At 47.2% G+C, this 18743-nt stretch overlaps 1 protein-coding gene across 2 annotated transcripts in view; it reads right to left on the bottom strand.

Moving 5' to 3' along the window:
* Positions 1 to 18743, bottom strand: part of MTX2 (metaxin 2) — a 58406-nt gene that overhangs the window by 15330 nt on the left and 24333 nt on the right. For both annotated transcript variants that reach the window (XM_085876005.1, XM_085876004.1), the window contains exons 5-6: positions 5384 to 5460; positions 5037 to 5129 (exon numbers count right to left, since the gene is read on the bottom strand). In XM_085876005.1, the coding sequence (XP_085732131.1) occupies positions 5037 to 5129; positions 5384 to 5460 (170 nt within the window). The remainder of the gene's footprint in view (positions 1 to 5036; positions 5130 to 5383; positions 5461 to 18743) is intronic.

The raw sequence follows: 18743 nt of genomic DNA, 5'->3' as shown, positions 1-18743 counted from the left end.
CTGTGGCATCCATGCTGAACTTCTCAAGGCTGGTGGAAATGCTGCACTCGCGTCGTTGCATGCAGTTTTGTGCTCTGCCTGGAACACAGGCATCATCCCCAACTGACTGGAAGAGGGGCCTTGTTGTCCCTCTCTGGAAAGGGAAGGGTGATCGCCAAGACTGCAACAACTACCGAGGGGTGACGCTGCTCTCAGTGCCGGGCAAGGTCTTTGCTCGGATAATTCTTGATAGGGTTCGCCACCATCTGCTTGAGCACCAGCGTCCAGAGCAGTCAGGCTTTACACCAAAGAGGTCAACGATTGACCGTATCCTTGCTCTTCGTGTCCTCACTGAACGCAGACGAGAGTTTCGGCAGGGGCTGCTTGCAGCCTATGTTGATCTCTGTAAAGCGTTCGATTCAGTGAATAGGGATGTCCTCTGGAGGATTCTTGTTCTTCGTGGGGTGCCACCGAAACTGATCGATCTGATGTCTGAACTCTACTCTGGTACTGAGTGCTGTGAAGTGTGGTGGTACCGCCTCTGACTTATTTCCAGTTGTTACTGGAGTTCGTCAGGGATGTGTACTTGCCCCCACACTTTTCAGCACTTGTATGGACTGGATTTTTGGGAGGATGTCGGAGAGATCAGGATTACTGATGCATCGTTGGCAATGTCAAGATCTCGGACCTTGATTTTGCAGATGATGCAGTCATCTTTGCGGAGACTTTAGACATCCTCTTGGGGGCCCTCGAGGTGCTGAATGAGGAGTCGGAGCCGTTAGGATTCTGGATTTCTTGGGTCAAAACAAAGATCCAGGCTTTCGGTGACATCTTGGATGCTGCTGTCCTGTCTGTGTCTGTTTGTGGTGAGGATGTTGAGGTCGTGGATAGATTCACTTACCTTGGCAGTGATATTCATGTCTCCGCAGGTTGTGAGCCGGAGGTCAATAGACGTCTGGAGTCGGGCCTGGGGAGTCATGGATTCACTGGATCATGGGGTGTGGCGCTGCCGGTACCTGTGCGGGAGGACGAAAGTCAGTCTTCAGGTCCTTGGTACTTCCAGTCTTGCTCTATGGGTGCGAGACTTGGACTTTGACCAAGGATCTGAGACGGAGACTTAATTCCTTTGGTACCAGGTCTCTTCGGAGAATCCTTGGCTATTGCTGGTCGGATTTTGTGTCCAACGAGCGGTTGCTGAGAGAGACTCGGATGAGATTTGTTACCTGCATAGTCCGTGAGCGTCAGCTGCGGCTGTATGGACATGTGGCTCGCTTTCCTGACGCTGATCCTGCTCACCAGATTCTCTCAGCGAGGGAGTCTCATGAGTGGAGGAGGCCAGTGGGCCGACCACGTGCCTCATGGTTGCAGCAGGTTGACCATCATCTCAAGGAGATGGGGATGGGCCTGGCATCTGCCTGGGGGATGGCCAGACGGAGGCCCCTGGAGTACCGGCGGAAAGTGGACGCAGCGACGCGCTGTTCTGGCACATGCTCCCATACCTGACCTGACCTGAGACCTTTAAAAGTCATTTTAGAGATTCATCGCTAATTCGTAAATCTAGAAATATCAGGCCCACACCAGTGTGTGTCTAACAACCCTCATTCCTACGAGCCTTCACTTGATGTTTTATTCAGACCCTTTTCTGTGTAAATGCATCCCTTTTTGCACAGCACTATGCCTCCAACCCTTAGTTTAGGTGAGAAAAGGCACCGTGATTATTCGGGGCTCGTCGCAGGACCACCTCGGTGAGATGAGGGGTCAGGCAAGGCCGGCACCACCCCCGATCGGACCGACGATCAATGGCGAGCAAAATGGGAGGGACAGGGCGCGGCATCGATGACTTGTGGGCCTGAGGTGATAAAGGGGCGCAGCATCAGAACAACGATGAAGATGCCAGGTTTTAAGTTGCAGGAAGGCTGCATGAAGTCAGCAAGTGTGGGGATGTGAGTTGGCAAGTGTGGGGGTGTGTTCAGTTACCAAGTTTCTTGTACAGCGCTTGTCAAGTGGCTTTTAAGCACTCAAGCAAGCACTCCATTCAAAACCATTGATAAGGAATGGCCGCCTTGGCAAGCGCTAGCTTGCTGATTGGTAAATGAACACACCTAAAACTTTCCTCTCCACATGACTAGGAGAGACACGGTCTCCATATTTCCAGCAGCGAACATAGCTTTGTTGTCAAAGGCCAACAAACGGCTCTTATCAAATACAACTGTAGTAAATAACCAATTGACATTAAAATGAATATGTTGAGAAAGGGTTGTTGTTATAATTAAAGTTTACTGTACCGATACGTTAAAAACAGCGTGGTTTCCGGTACCGATAGTACCACAAACCACGCTACTCATCCATTAGTAATGTATTGTTACGGGTTTGCTGGCTGGGTCACAAGTGGCCTCTCTCGGACCCGCTTCCCGAACTTTGACCATTAAGCCGACGAGCCACAGATAACTTCGTCACGAGGGGTTGCTAAGCAACCACAGATGCCATCTGATACGAATAATTTAGGTAGGTAGGGTCCTCGTGTCGAATTCCCACATTACCTCCCCGATAAGTCAACCCCCCAAATAGGGAACTGTGCACTCAGTGCCCCACTTCTATATACATTAAGAACGGCCGAGCGGAACTTTGAGTGGGATGTCGGCTGCACCATAACCATAGCGAATCAGCGGGGCAACACTCCCATTTTCTATTTACATACTCTGTTGAACCAATGGTGAGGAGAGACACTCAGTCAGGTTGGAAACGAAAGGTCATAGATGAAAGCGTCACAGTGTCACAAATGCCTTACCCATATGCATGTAAGCACCTTATATAATCACCTCATCATGGAAGCTACAGACAGGCACAGGCACCTCATTCATTTTGGGAAATCAGATAAGTAAGGATGACAGACAGATAGATAAAAAGGTGGAGCTTGTTCGCGACCCCTTACTCACCCGATGCAAGCCTGCAGGCATACGTGGTCACAACGTGAAAAGGAGGGGACAGAGGAAAGAAGAGAGGGTGGTGATGTAATGCTCTATGTTGGGAGAAATGTGGTGGATGCTTCGTAATGCGGAGAGGAAAATGTGAATGCATATCAGTATCCCTGCTCTGAACGAGTCGAGGGGAAATCAGTGTGTAATAGCCGGTCCGTCCAGGGAATAGAGCTCCGTAGCTTGGCAGCACACCCTCCGTGGCTCGTTCGCACTCACTCCCGAAAGAGCCCGGCTGCACAGCGAATTGGCTCGTTCCTGAATGACTTCTCTGTCACTTAAGATTCCCTGGACGCAACACAGCCACGAGCTCTGGAATGCCTGGACTTATCAAGGTCTTACCAGAGGCGCAGTCTGGGGATGGGTATCTCTCGAGCAGCATCCTCGTTGACATGCCGATGTTGAAGGGTGGCTCCCATTGGCTGCGCTCTTTGCTCCATGTCAGAGTCGACGGCAGACCCGCCCACCTGTGGTGCTTTGTTCCGATGCTCTCTCCCGTTGAAGATGTTCGCACCAACTGGTCCACACCATTTTATTCCGATGACAATTTGATTTGTAATGGAATGCGATTGTAATGTAATGTTGATTTTGTAAAGCGTGTTGTTTGTGTGTATAGATGCACAGTAAAGAGGTACGCAGAAGGAGAGAGATTAATAAGGAGAAAGAATAAAGGAATAAAAAGAAAGAGAAAGAATAAGAAGGAATAAAAGATGAGGAGAAATAGAAAAGAGTTACCAAGGGAATTCAAACCTGCTACACAATTTCAACACATTTCCCTGTCCACTGATATGAGGGGAAAGGTAATTTAGCTAAACAAAATACTACTGAGATATCGAAACTCCAGGGTTCCTTTCTGTGTTGGATCGAACTCCAGTCTTCTTCAGGGTCTTCCAAAACTGAAAGCAGTATAATATAAATACCCTGCAGGCTGCTGAAGTTTATATTGTTCCACAAAATCTTCCACACCATTATGGACAATACGCTGTCATACAATGTCTGCTGTCAGTACAAGTAAGAGAAAACAGAAAAGTTTCACAGCCACATTCAAACTGAAATTTGACGAAAAAGTGGGCTGATTTCTGGAGAAGAAGAGAACGAAAGTGATAACGACATGGATTGCGACAGATCTGGGGTGTGTTTAGTTATCAAGCAGCTAGCGCTTGCCAAGCCAGCCGTTCATCATCAATGGTTTCAAATGGAGTGCTTGCTTGAGTGCTTAGGCCAATTGGCGAGCGCTCTAAAAGAAATGAACACACCCCCACACTTGCAGACTCAGAGATGTTTAAGCTATTTCATCGTGACACAGAAGATGAGGACTTTGTGGGCTTTACGGTGGATGACTTAACGGTACCTTAAATAACTTTGGAATTATAAGTGTGTGTGTGTGTGTGTGTGTGTGTGTGTGTGTGTGTGTGTGTGTGTGTGTGTGTGTGTGTGTGTGTGTGTGTGTGTGTGTGTGTGCGCAAAACATGCGAAAGAACTGTAATTAAAGATATTACAATTAAACTTGCAAAAAAAAATTGTTTTTTAAAGCCTCTTTTTATTAATCCTTGAGAATTTAACTTGGCCCTCTCTGTGGTTATCTCAGGTACTACATGGTGAAATTCCATATAACCCGCACATGAGTACACCCCGCAGTTGGAATATTTGCAACGAATTTAACGGTCATGTACCACGAGAGATCCCAGCAATCACGCAGATCATTGGTGCGCTCGGCCAAATGTAAAATCTGTCCTGTGATTGCCGGCACACCACTCGCCTGGCACATAGATTTCAATCTGCACAGTAACGCAACATTGGACACGAGATCCGACAGGAAATCTCTGCGGCGGGGAACTGCCGTGGTTGCTAAGCGACTCACTCAGATTCAAGCCTGGGCAACCAGGTCAAACAGCTGGACTATTACAATACATAAAGATGCCTCCAACCTTCAGCTGCGAAGGTATAATAAATACAATAACATCAAGAGTACAATAACAACATAATCCAATGCAATGCAATGTTCTTCCCCTTCAGTGATGTTATCTCACCCATGGCCCCTTCCCCTACCACCCTTAACCGGTAATAAAACAAAAACAGTACCTCTGCAGTCAGTAAACTGTTGTTGACCAACTCCATATAAGCCTTCATCTCAGCTTTCTCTTGCTCGTTAAGAGACTCACTAAGTGAATGACCCTGCAACGAGTGAGGAAGTATTGGCGAGTGGGAAAAGGTGTTATAATGGCCTCAGCATCATGAGTTCATACCATCTGAAACTACCAAATGAGATTATCAACCACAGGACCTCCACACCAATTAAACAAAGTCTCCATTACTGTCCAGAAATTATAAAACATGAAGATTAGCTCTCATACGAGCCTCGATAATGTATACAAAACATACATAAAATTTATATAAATAAAAGAAAAAGTATGGATAAACACACGTACTTTGGCTCTGACAAACTGCACGATGGGCCCAAGTTCCGAGACCACGTGGTTTCCGGCATGGATGAAGGGAACTTTACCTTGCCAGGAGAAATCAAACAATGTCAGGAAAATCACATGGAAGCAGAAATTCAGATTAACACACATGGCAAGGCATGGTATTCAAACACAAAAGTCGACAGGCATTGTCCAAATCTATCTACTATACTAAAAGATTTGTGTGTATGTTTGTAAAATGTTTGTGTGTGTGTTTGTTTGTGTGTTTGTGCGTTTGTTACTTACGAAATCTAAAGATTTCGTAAGTATATTGATGACTTCCGTTTCTGTTTGTTTGTTTGTTTGTTTGTTTGTAGGCACGATAACTCAAGAACGGAAGAAGCTACCAATGTCAAATTACACCACGTCATTCAGAAGGGTGATGGCAAGTACTGATTAGATTTTGGTCGAAATCGGTCAAAGTTCAAGGTCACAGTGAGGTCAAATATCCGATTTTTGATGGTTTGGTACAGATAACTCGAGAACGGAAGAAGCTACCAATGTCAAATTACACCACGTGCTTCAGGAGGGTGATGGCTTGTGCTGATTAGATTTTGGTTAAAATCGGTCAAAGGTCAAGGTCACAGTGAGGTCAAACATCCAAAAAATGATAGCTTCTTCCGTTCTCGAGTTACCAACGTCAAATTACACCACCTGATTCAGGAGGGTGGTGGCTAGCACTGATTAGATTTTGGTCAAAATCAGTCAAAGGTCAAGGTCACGGTGAGGTCAAACATCCAAAACATTCGATTTTTGATGGTTTGGTACAGATAACTCGAGAACGGAAGAAGCTACCAATGTCAAATTACACCACGTGATTCAGGAGGGTGGTGGCTAGCACTGATTAGATTTTGGTCAAAATCGGTCAAAGGTCAAGGTCACGGTGAGGTCAAACATCCAAAACATTCGATTTTTGATGGTTTGGTACAGAATCATCGTAGAAACTTCTAGTTTGCGTCGCTACCTTCTCGAGACAGCTTTTATTAGACAAGGTCAGAGGTCAAGTTGGCAATTTTGTAAGTACCAGTCTATGACTGCTTGTTTGTTTGTTTGTTTTTTTGCAGGCACGATAACTCGAGAACGGAAGAAGCTACCAATGTCAAATTACACCACGTGATTCAGGAGGGTGATGGCAAGTGCTGATTAGATTTTGGTCGAAATCGGTCAAAGGTCAAATATTCGATTTTTGATGGTTTGGTACAGATAACTCGAGAACGGAAGAAGCTACCAATGTCAAATTACACCATGTGATTCAGGAGGGTGGTGGCTAGCACTGATTAGATTTTGGTCAAAATCGGTCAAAGGTCAAGCATCCAAAACATTCGATTTTTGATGGTTTGGTGCAGAATCATCGTAGAAACTTCTGGTTTGCATCGCTACCTTCTCGAGAGACAGCTTTTATTAGACAAGGTCAGAGGTCAAGTTGACGATTTCGTAAGTACCAGTCTATGACTGCTTGTTTGTTTGTTTGTTTGTTTGTTGGCACGATAACTCGAGAACGGAAGAAGCTACCAATGTCAAATTACACCACGTGATTCAGAAGCGTGATGGCAAGTGCTGATGAGATTTTGGTCGAAATCGGTCAAAGGTCAAAGTCACAGTGAGGTCAAATATCCGATTTTGGATGGTTTGGTACAGATAACTCGAGAACGGAAGAAGCTACCAATGTCAAATTACACCACGTGATTCAGGAGGGTGGTGGCTAGCACTGATTAGATTTTGGTCAAAATCAGTCAAAGGTCAAGGTCACGGTGAGGTCAAACATCCAAAACATTCGATTTTTGATGGTTTGGCACAGATAACTCGAGAACAGAAGAAGCCACCAATGTCAAATTACACCACGTGCTTCAGGAGGGTGATGGCTTGTGCTGATTAGATTTTGGTCAAAATCGGTCAAAGGTCAAGGTCACAGTGAGGTCAAACATCCAAAAAATGATAACTCGAGAACGGAAGAAGCTACCAATGTCAAATTACACCACGTGATTCAGGAGGGTGGTGGCTAGCACTGATTAGATTTTGGTCAAAATCAGTCAAAGGTCAAGGTCACGGTGAGGTCAAACATCCAAAAAACATTCGATTTTTGATGGTTTGGTACAGAATCATCATAGAAACTTCTAGTTTGCGTCGCTACCTTCTCGAGAGACAGCTTTTACTAGACAAGGTCAGAGGTCAAGTTAACAATTCCGTAAGTACCAGTCTATGACTGCTTGTTTGTTTGTTTGTTTTTTTGTAGGCACGATAACTCGAGAACAGAAGAAGCTACCAATGTCAAATTACACCACGTGATTCAGGAGGGTGGTGGCAAGTGCTGATTAGATTTTGGTCGAAATCGGTCAAAGGTCAAATATTCGATTTTTGATGGTTTGGTACAGATAACTCGAGAACGGAAGAAGCTACCAATGTCAAATTACACCACGTGATTCAGGAGGGTGGTGGCTAGCGCTGATTAGATTTTGGTCAAAATCGGTCAAAGGTCAAGCATCCAAAACATTTGATTTTTGATGGTTTGGTGCAGAATCATCGTAGAAACTTCTGGTTTGCGTCGCTACCTTCTCGAGGGACAGCTTTTATTAGACAAGGTCAGAGGTCAAGTTGACGATTTCGTAAGTACCAGTCTATGACTGCTTGTTTGTTTGTTTGTTGGCATGATAACTCGAGAACGGAAGAAGCTACCAATGTCAAATTACACCACGTGATTCAGAAGCGTGATGGGAAGTGCTGATGAGATTTTGGTTGAAATCGGTCAAAGGTCAAGGTCACAGAGAGGTCAAATATCCGATTTTTGATGGTTTGGAACAGATAACTCGAGAACGGAAGAAGCTACCAATGTCAAATTACACCACGTGGTTCAGAAGGGTGATGGCAAGTGCTGATTAGATTTTGGTCAAAATCGGTCAAAGGTCAAGGTCACAGTGAGGTCAAATATCCGATTTTTTATGGTTTGGTACAGATAACTCGAGAACGGAAGAAGCTACCAATGTCAAATTACACCACGTGCTTCAGGAGGGTGATGGCTTGTGCCGATTAGATTTTGGTCAAAATCGGTCAAAGGTCAAGGTCACAGTGAGGTCAAACATCCAAAAAATTATAACTCGAGAACGGAAGAAGCTACCAATGTCAAATTACACCACGTGATTCAGGAGGGTGGTGGCTAGATTTTGGTCAAAATCAGTCAAAGGCCAAGGTCACGGTGAGGTCAAACATCCAAAACATTCGATTTTTGATGGTTTGGTACAGAATCATCGTAGAAACTTCTGGTTTGCGTCGCTACCTTCTCGAGAGACAGCTTTTATTAGACAAGGTCAGAGGTCAAGTTGACGATTTCGTAAGTAACAGTCTATGACTGCTTGTTTGTTTGTTCGTCCTTTATAGGCGGCCGAACCGTTGGATGGAATGAGATGAAACTTGGCATGAGTGATCCTTGGGACATGAGAACGGACATGGGGGGGGGGGGGGGGCAAGATCAAGGTCAAAGGTCACGGGGGTCAAGGGGTCAAGATCACCAGGTAACTTCAATTTCATCCGATCGAGACGGGACTAACGCCATTCGACAGATAATCAAAATTAAATGACAGTTGATTGACGACATTCACTTCCGACTTACGGTTTTCGAGTTATGACGTCATAAATTGACTAAAACATCAATTTTTCATGTTTGTTTGTCCTTTATAGACGGCCAGACCGTTGGATAGGATGAGATGAAACTTGGCATATGTGATCCTTGGGAACGGACATAAGGGGATCAAGGTCAAGGTCAAAGGTCACGGGGTCAAGGTCACCGGATAACGTTAATTTCTCAATTTCATCCGATCGAGACGGGACCAATGCCGTTCAACAGATAACTGTACCCGCCCATGGGCGGGTACTATGCTAGAATATTACGAAATCTCTCATGGTGTATGTATGTATGTATGTATGTATGTTCCTGAAATACAGCCAAAATGGTACAAGATAGCGAAAAAATTTTAGGGCCACCTTTCTCACCATTCTCCTGCGGTGTGCAGTACCAAGTTTCGTTCAAATCAGGCAACGAAAAAATTATTTAAAAATCTATTCCCAATTCAGTCAAATACTCTTCAGGATTGTTTGATCAATGCAAACAACCTCAGCGGTATAGTTCGCTGGAGCCATCTTTTTTTTTTTTTAAATGATTTTTTTTCATCAACCGCTGTCACAACGGGAACAACGCTGTCTAGTGAATTACAAGATAAAAACATTCCACTGTCGAACCGTATACCCGGGAGAATATTATTATACACATTTCACCCTGGAGGTTACAACTTAAACTTTGACGGAAATTCCCACCCTCCTCTTCCCTCAAATTATTCCTGGACCAGTTCGTCCACACACTCACCTTTCTCCGTCACCTGACCCCATCCCACTCACTGCAGGTCCTACTAATTATGAGGCAGCGACGAGGTGAGGGGCAGCTCGACCGATGAATAACCATCTCTGCCTTCCTCCCGTGTGCACTACAAAAATAATGCTCTCCCCTTACATGACCAACAACAACAACCACAAAGAGGAAGTGTACGAGACAAAGACAGAAAAAGACAGTTTGACACAAATGCATTTTCACTTCACAACCCTCCAAACTGAAGCAGAACGGCCAAGTATGAGATAACATTAAAACTGGTTGGCTATATGTGCATATTTGAGAGCAGGTTGAGGAGATGGCTTTTGAAGTGCAGAAGAAAGATGCAACCGAAGGAGAGTGGGCCATTGTGACCGGGGCTGCCGAAGGAGAGCGGGCCCTTGTGACCGGGGCTGCCGAAGGAGAGCGGGCCCTTGTGACCGGGGCTGCCGAAGGAGAGCGGGCCCTTGTGACCGGGGCTGCCGAAGGAGAGCGGGCCCTTGTGACCGGGGCTGCCGAAGGAGAGCGGGCCCTTGTGACCGGGGCTGCCGAAGGAGAGCGGGCCCTTGTGACCGGGGCTGCCGAAGGAGAGCGGGCCTTTGCGACCGGGGCTGCCGAAGGAAAGCGGGCCCTTGCGACATGGGCTGCCGATGGAGAGCGGGCCCTTGTGACCAGGGCTGCTGATGGAGAGCGGGCCCTTGTGAAAGAAAGCCCGTGGAAAGGAAAGCGGTCCAAAGAAAAAGAAAGCGAGGCCACGTAAGGAAAGCGGGGCCACGTGACCAAGTATGCAGTTGCCAATTCAGGTGTAGAATTAGGGGTCTGCGTGGGCGGCACAAAATAATAAAAGCAAGAAGAAGATGGCCAATCTATCCGCCGTGAAAGACGAGAAGGTGCCAAGGTTTCTTGTTTTACCCTTTATCGAAGCAAAACAGATGGAAACAGGAAATTGGTTGATATAGTGTGAAGGAAAGCAGGCCCGTGTGACCGAGGCTTGTGAAGGAAAGTGGGTCTACATGGCCGAGGCTTGTTAAGGAAAGCGGGCCCGCATGACTGAGGCTTGTTAAAGAAAGCAGGCCCAAGTGTGGGACAGAGAATGCAAATGTAACCATAAACAGCATGAGCACTGTTTCCTCAATATCAATGAACACACAAGCCATCACGACTGAATAGGCCTGGGCATGTAAACGTGCTCCCCAATTACTCCCCACGGTCACTGAGAGTTCACAACGGGCATGTGAGGAAGCATGACCCATTTCAAACCCCTCAAACATCACTTAATGCACACTCTCTGCTCCAACTACTCAGACAGCCACTTCACCACCACAGCTAAGTTGCTCCTGATCAATTTACACAGAAACTATAACTGTTTTATCATCACCAAAGCATGGTAAAAGAACAGCAATGATGATAAAGTGAGGAGGAGGAGGAGGAGGAGGAGGAGGATGAGGGGGAGGAGGAGGAGGAGGGGGAGGGGGAGGAGGAGGAGGAGGGGGAGGGGGAGGAGGAGGAGGAGTGGGAGGAGGAGGAGGAGGGGAGGAGGAGGAGGAGGGGGAGGAGGAGGAGGAGGGGGAGGAGGGGGGAGGAGGAGGAGGAGGGGGAGGAGGGGGGAGAGGGAGAAAGGGAGCGAGTCACACAAAGGCAACCCTCCTTGGTACAATTATTCCCTGATTAATGCGCTCCCTTTACAAGAGGGCCAGCTTGGTGTCCAATTAGTCAAAGCACTGCCACAAGCTGCCCAACCGAGTCACAGGTTTGATATTTCGGCCTGACCTCTGGTTGCCCTTTGGAGTCTCTTTTTCACAATTAAAACATGCTAAGAGGTCTTCATCAACAGCATGGCTCCTACATTCCCCAGATGTCATCTCAGTTTTATATCACGACATGATGAGGAGGGGTCTAAATGTTTCTGCAAACCAACCCTTTCTGAAAATGACGTTTGTCAACTATTCCTTGTTCGACCTAAGTGGATGTTGGGAGGAAAAAATTGATGTCACATCATGGAGCATTTGTGGGATTGTATTTAAATAGTTCCAAAAGTGGTCTTCAAAAAGGTCAAACTGGTTCCAAACTGGTTTATAATTGGCTTCAACAAGCAGTGAAGGATATATGATTGAATTTAGAGTTTGGAGGCATTTTCACAATGTGAACCCAAAGCTTTCCTTTGGGCACTAAATGAATGCCCCCAAAGCATAGCACGGAGGTGGTGTGCCATTCTTACACATTATGGAAATTCAAAGGATAAAACGATGTCAGTAGATATGCCACCAATCTAAAGTGATAAAAAGTAGTTCATTTATTATCGGTTTGTTGAGGTTTCCACCCATTATAAACAGATTGATGCAAAATTCATAACAGCACAGGTGCAGCAAAGGCTTATCATCCACAGCCCGGTTAAACAGCTGTTACTATTGTATGTGCAGGCTCATAGAAGGCTGAATGACTGAGGTAGAAAGGTCAGCAAGCAAACAACAGATTGACATGCGAGTGGGATTGTGGAAAATCTCACTCGAGGTGGGGTTCCAATTCATCCCACCTCCTTAAATCTACCTCCTCCAAATCCTCATCTGTTATCCCCTCTCCTTACCCCTCCCATCTTGTCCCTCATCCTACCTCCACACTTGGCACTTCTTCACTATCTCCTGCTTCAGTATCAGCTTCTCCGCTGTTGTCCCAAACTGGGTGGTGTTCTAACAACTGTGGGCTCCATTCTAACTGAACAGATATCTCATTCTCTCAATTTCAAACATGCTCTTTCTTTCCTCTCACATCTCCCCCTCTTCCCAACCCCTCAAATACTGTACCTTCCCCTGCCTGCTCCCTTCTTCACCATACCACTGCCAGGTCTCATCCTTCCCATCTCCCCACCTCTTCCATTGCCCTCATGCCCTTTGGCCGTGCTTACTCTCATTGTCTCCCCTCCCTCTCAACCCTCCCTTGCATAGCAACGTTCACTCTTGCCCCTCCAAGCTTCGTTCCCACCTTTCTCACAAACTTCCCCCTCACCCTTCTCTCTCCAAGCTTCTCCCTCACTCCCTCTTCCCAAAGTTGCCACCCCTCACAATCTTCCACCTCATCACTCCACCTCCTCCAATCATCAACTTCCCTCTGTCCCCTCTCTTATTCCTCCCCACTTCACCTCAACCCATCACCACCGAGCCTTTTCTCCTCCTCATTCGGCCCTCTCCCAAAGCTCTTCTGCAATCCCCCACACTCTTTCAAAAACTCTCCTTACCTTTCCCCCCACCTCCCTCCTCCTACCCTCCCCTCCCCTCCCCTCCCCTGCACCTAAAAACTCCTCCCCTACCTCTTCCTTAACAGTGTGGACCTCAAACATAAGAGGCCTTCACTCAAACCTGACATCTTTCCATGCAGGTTGCCACTGACAAACCAGACATAATCCATTCAACAGAAACTTTCCTCCTTCAAGACATCTGACTACCGAGTATCTCTCCCTGGTTACTCCCTCCTCCGATATGATAGACCTGAGGCTCCTCCTTGTGGAGGAGTTTCTCTCTTCATCAAAGACTCTATTCCTCACTCTCCATGCACTGTCCTCACTCCCCCACACCTCCAGGAATACCTCCAGCTACGGCTTCCCCTCCACTTCCATCTTATGTTTGTATGTTTACTGTACCATCCAACAGTGGACTCCATTTACACCTCACTCTCCAAAAACATGGACCAACTTCTATCCTCTTATCCGAACTCTCTCTTACTCATATGTGGTGACTGCAGCTGTCACCATGCAAGTTGGCTTGATGTGGGTTCCTCTCTCACCTGCCATGTTACTTCAGCAAAAGACTTGTGCGACTCAATCGGTCAATTTCCCGACCCGGATCTCAACCAATGGTAGTTCATCTCTTCTGGATCTCATTTTGACAAATTCCCCTGAAAATATCTGCTGTTCTTCCTCCGCTCCAATCGGTTCTTCTGACCATATGCTTGTCAAAGTAGACAACTCTCTGGCTGATTCGAGAACCACCTCAGCACCGTCAAGTCTGGCATTTCACTCAGGCCGACTGGCAGGGACTTCAAGCAGCCATCAAACTTCGACTGGTCTCACATCTCTACATCAACTCATCCTGGGAATTCTTTCATCGAAGCATGCTCTCTCTCATGCACAGATTTATCTCATCTCGTCTCCAGTTGTCCTACCCTTCCTCATGCCCATCATACACTGAAGCTTGTGGTGAGGCAGTTGTCCTGAAACAACTTGCCTTCACCTCATGGAAGGCTAATTCAACTGAAGGCAATCTCAGTTCCTTCCACAAAGCTTGTAACAAGTGTGTGTCTACCCTCAGGAGAGTCAGAAAACATCATCTTTCTAATCTCAAATCTGAACTCTCAAACCAGTCTCCCTTCTCCAAATCTTGGTGGTGTCTTGTTAAGTCTATTTCTGGTGCATGTTCCCCCTCCAACCCCACCCTTACCTCAAATGGCCACACAGCTGACACTGCACGTAAAAAGGCTGAATGCTTAAACTCCATGTTTCCTTCGAAATCATGTGACCCAAATCAATAGCTTTCTGTACCCACCCTACCCAGTCGCACCCAGCTGTGCCTGGACTCTGTGTCATTTTCTTCTGACAAAGTGAAGAGCTTGCTGTCAAACCTCGACTCAGATTCTGTAACCGGTCCAGACGGCATCAGCCCAAGTCTCCTAAAAACCTGCTCCTCTGCTCTTGCTCAACCTCGCTGTTCTACTCACCCTCACATTTGCTCAAGGTCATCTGCCATCTGCTTGTAAATCAGCAAACATTACCGCCCTGCATAAAAAGGTGCAAAAACAGATCTCTGCAACTCCAGACTAATCAGCCTTCTCCAAATCATCAGCAAGGTTATGGAATCCACCATGACTTTAGACATTAAATCCTTTCAGATCTTTCCATGCAGGTTGCCACTGACAAACCAGACATTATCTGCCTAACAGAAACTTTCCTCTCCCAAGACGTGTCTGACTCCCAAGTATCTCTCCCTGGTTACTCCCTCTTACGGTATGACAGACCTGAGCCTCGTCCTGGTGGAGGTGTTGCTCTCTTCATCAAAGACTCTATTCCTCACTCTCCCTGCACTGCTCTCACTCCCCCACACCCCCAGGAATACCTCTGGCTTCGGCTTCCCCTCCACTCCCACCTCATGTTTATATGTGTACTGTACCGTCCACCGAACAGTGATGACTCCATCTACACCTCACTCTCCGAAAACATGGACCATCTTCTATCTTCTCATCCAAACTCTCTCTTCCTCTTATGTGGCGACTTCAATTGTCATCACGCCAGTTGGCTAGGTGTGGGTACCTCTCTCACCTGCCATGGGACATCAGCAAAAGCTTTCTGTGACTCATTGGGACTGACTCAATCGGTCAACTTCCCGACCCGGATCTCAACCAATGGTACTCCATCTCTTCTGGATCTGATTTTGACAAATTTCCCTGACAATATCTGCTGCTCTTCCTTCGCTCCAATTGGTTCTTCTGACCACGTCCTTGTCAAAGTGGACATCTCTCTGGCTGTTATCAGAGAACCACCTCACCGCCGTCGAGTCTGGCATTTCACTCAAGCCGACTGGCAGGGTCTCGAGCAGCCATCAAACTTACAGACTGGTCTCCTATCACTACTTTCTCAAACATCAACTCATCCTGGGAATTCTTTCAAAGAAACTTGCTCTCCCTCATGCACAGATTTATCCCCTCTCGTGTTCAGTTGTCTTACCCTTCCTCCCGCCCTTGGTTTACTGAAGCTTGTGGCGAGGCAGTTGTCCTGAAACAACTTGCCTTTGCCTCATGGAAAGCAAACCCAACTGAGGAGCAATCTCAGTTCTTTCCACAAAGCTCGGAACAAGTGTGTAGCTGCCCTCAGGAGAGCCAGAAAACAACATCTTTCTCATCTCAAGTCTGAACTCTCAAACCTCTCTCCCTCCTCAAAATCCTGGTGGCGTTTAATCAAATCTGTTTCTGGTGTATGTTCCCCCTCCATCCCTCCCTTACCTCAAATGGCCGCACTGCTGATTCCACACGTGATAAAGCTGAATGTCTAAACTCGGTGTTTGCAGCTAAATCTTGTGTCCCAAACCCATCACTATCTCTACCCACTTTACCCAGTCGCACCCAACTGTCCCTGGACTCTGTATCCTTTTCTCCTGACAAGGTGGAGAGCTTGCTTTCAAACCTCGAGTCAGATTCTGCAACCGGTCCAGCCGGCACCAGCCCACGTGTCCTCAAAGCCTGCTCTTCTGCTCTTGCTCACCCTCTCTCTGTTCTATTCACCCTCTCATTTTCCCAAGGTCATCTGCCATCTGCTTGGAAATCTGCTAACATCACTGCCCTGCATAAAAAAGGTGCAAAAACAGATCCCTGTAACTATAGACCAATCAGCCTTCTCCCAATCATCAGCAAGGTTATGGAATCCATCATCGCTTCAGACATGAAATCCTTCCTCTTCTCCAATGGCTTGATTTCCAATCATCAATTTGGTTTCAGACCAGGTCACTCTACCCTAGATATGCTGCTACTGCTCTCCCATCAATGGATGGAGGTCCTCAATGCCAGACAGGAAATCCGAGCCGTATCCCTGGACATATCACGTGCTTTTGACACAGTCTGGCACCCTGCCCTACTCACCAAACTCTCTTCCCATGGTATTCAAGGCCATCTCCACTCATGGCTCGCAGACTTCCTCTCCTGTACTTGATCAACGTGTGGCCCTAAATGGGTTCTTTCATCCCCTCTTCCTGTGCAGGCTGGAGTTCCTCAAGGTAGCGTTCTGGGCCCTGTTCTTTTTCTGGTTTTCATCAGCCAGTCTCTCGGACTCTCTGGAAAATCCTCTATTTCTCTTTGCCGATGACTCAACCCTCTGCCGTACCATCTGTCATCCCTCAGACCGGCAAGCAGCAGCTTCTTCGCTCACTGCAGATCTGGATAAAATCACAAACTGGTCCAACACGTGGAACATGTCTTTCAATCCAGACAAATCTCACACTCTCACCATGTCTCTTCGAAAGGACCGTTTACAAAACCCCCCCATCCACTTTCTCAACAATCCTCTGGAAGAAGTCTTTTCTTTCAAGCTTCTGGGTCTCACTATCTGCCATGACCTTTCCTGGGAAAGTCACATTTCCAACCTTGCCTCAAAAGCCAGTCGACTGGGAATCCTCCGACGTGCAAAGTCCTTCCTCGGCCCTCTTGAGCTCCTGACCACTTACAAAGCTTTTGTCCGTAGCCTGATGGAGTACTGCTCTCCCCTCTGGGCTGGTGCTCCTGCCTCCCACCTTTCTCGACTTCACGCTGTCGAAACCAGGGCTTTTAAGATCATTGGCATCTCCGCAATGAAGCTGAGTCTTTGGGCCTCTCACTCAATCACCGCAGGTTGGTCGGTGGTCTTTCTGTCTTCTACCGACTCCTCTCCAGCCTTGCCCCCCTGCTCTCTCTGCGATTTGTCCCAACCACATTTCACAGGGCGCTCAAGGTCCGCCAACAACCCCCTTCTGGTAAAACTACCAAAATCACGAATCACTGCTCATCTTCACTCTTTCATTCCTCTTTTTTCCCGCCTTTGGAATAAACTTCCCTCACTCTATTCTTTCCCATTCTTCCCTTCAGGCTTTCAAAACAGCTGTTCACCACCACCTCTTATCTCCCCCATCCAAATCCTCGATCTTTTCTACCCCGATAATCCACCCAAGCCCACTTCCTTCAATTCTCCTGCTTTCCTTCCTGAAAGTCCCTTTAATGTCCATCTTCCCCTCGCCATGTTCCCCGTCCCATCCCCATCCCTCTCCCTTCCACAGTTCACCTGTGTCTGTTCCCCAATGTTTTGTCCCTTCCTCCGCCCCTCTTGTCTCATGCCTCCTTGCTGTGAGTTGTGTGTTAGCTCTCATACGAGCCTCGACCAAGGAAAACAAAAAAAAAAAAAAAAAAAAAAAAAAAATCCTTCATCTTCTCCAATGGCTTGATTTCCAATCATCAATTTGGATTCAGACCAGGTCAGTCTACCCTGGATATGCTGCTTCTGCTCTTCCAACAACAGATGGAGGTACTCAATGCCAGACATGAAATCAGAGCCATATCCAAAGACATATCACATGATTTTGACACAGTCTGGCTCCCTGCCCTGCTCACCAAACTCTCTTCCTATGGTCTCCAAAGACATCTCCACTCATGGCTTGCAGACTTCCTCTCCTATCGCAGCCAGCGTGTAGCCCTTTATGGAGTTCTTTCATCCCCTCTTCCTGTCCAGGCTGGAGTTTCTCAAGGCAGTGTTCTGGGCCCTGTTATTTTTCTGGTTTTCATCAATAATCTCTCTGACTCTGGAAAATCCTCTTCATTTCTTTGCTGACAACTCCACCCTCTGCCGAACCATCTGTCATCCCTCAGATTGGCAAGCAGCAGCTTCTTTGCTCTCTGCAGATCTGGATAAAATCACAAGCTGATCCAACACGTGGAACATGTCTTTCATCCCTGACAAATCTCACACTCTCACTGTGCATCTCCGAAAGGACCGTCTGGAACCCCCCCCCATCCCCAACCCCTGCCCCCATCTACTTTCTCAGCAATCCTCTTGAAGAAGTACTTTCATTCAAGCTCCTGGGTCTCACTATCTGCCATGATCCTTCCTGGGAATGACACATTTCCAAACTGGCCTCCAAAGCCAGTCGCCGACTGGACATCCTCGTTCGTGCAAAGTCCTTCCTTGGCACACCTGAGCTCCTGACCACATAGAAAGCTTTCGTCCGCAGCCTGATGGAGTACTGCTCTCCCCTCTGGGCTGGTGTTCCTGCCTCTCACCTTTCTCCGCTTCACGCTGTGGAAACCAAGGCATTTCATATCAATGATATCTCCCGCAATGAGGCTGAGTCTTTGGATCACTCACTCCATCACGGCAGGCAAGTCGGCAGTCTTCCTGTCTTCTACTGTCTCCTCTCTCCGGCCTCCCCCCCCACTGCCCCCACCCCACTCTGTCTGACTTGTATCCCCCCA

Source organism: Eptatretus burgeri, chromosome 3, assembly GCF_056783735.1.
Source record: "Eptatretus burgeri isolate ZD-2024b chromosome 3, Ebu_testis_v1, whole genome shotgun sequence".
Classification (NCBI taxonomy): domain Eukaryota; kingdom Metazoa; phylum Chordata; class Myxini; order Myxiniformes; family Myxinidae; genus Eptatretus; species Eptatretus burgeri.
Note: the sequence above shows the minus strand (reverse complement) of the source record. Positions and strands in the feature narration are given on the sequence as shown.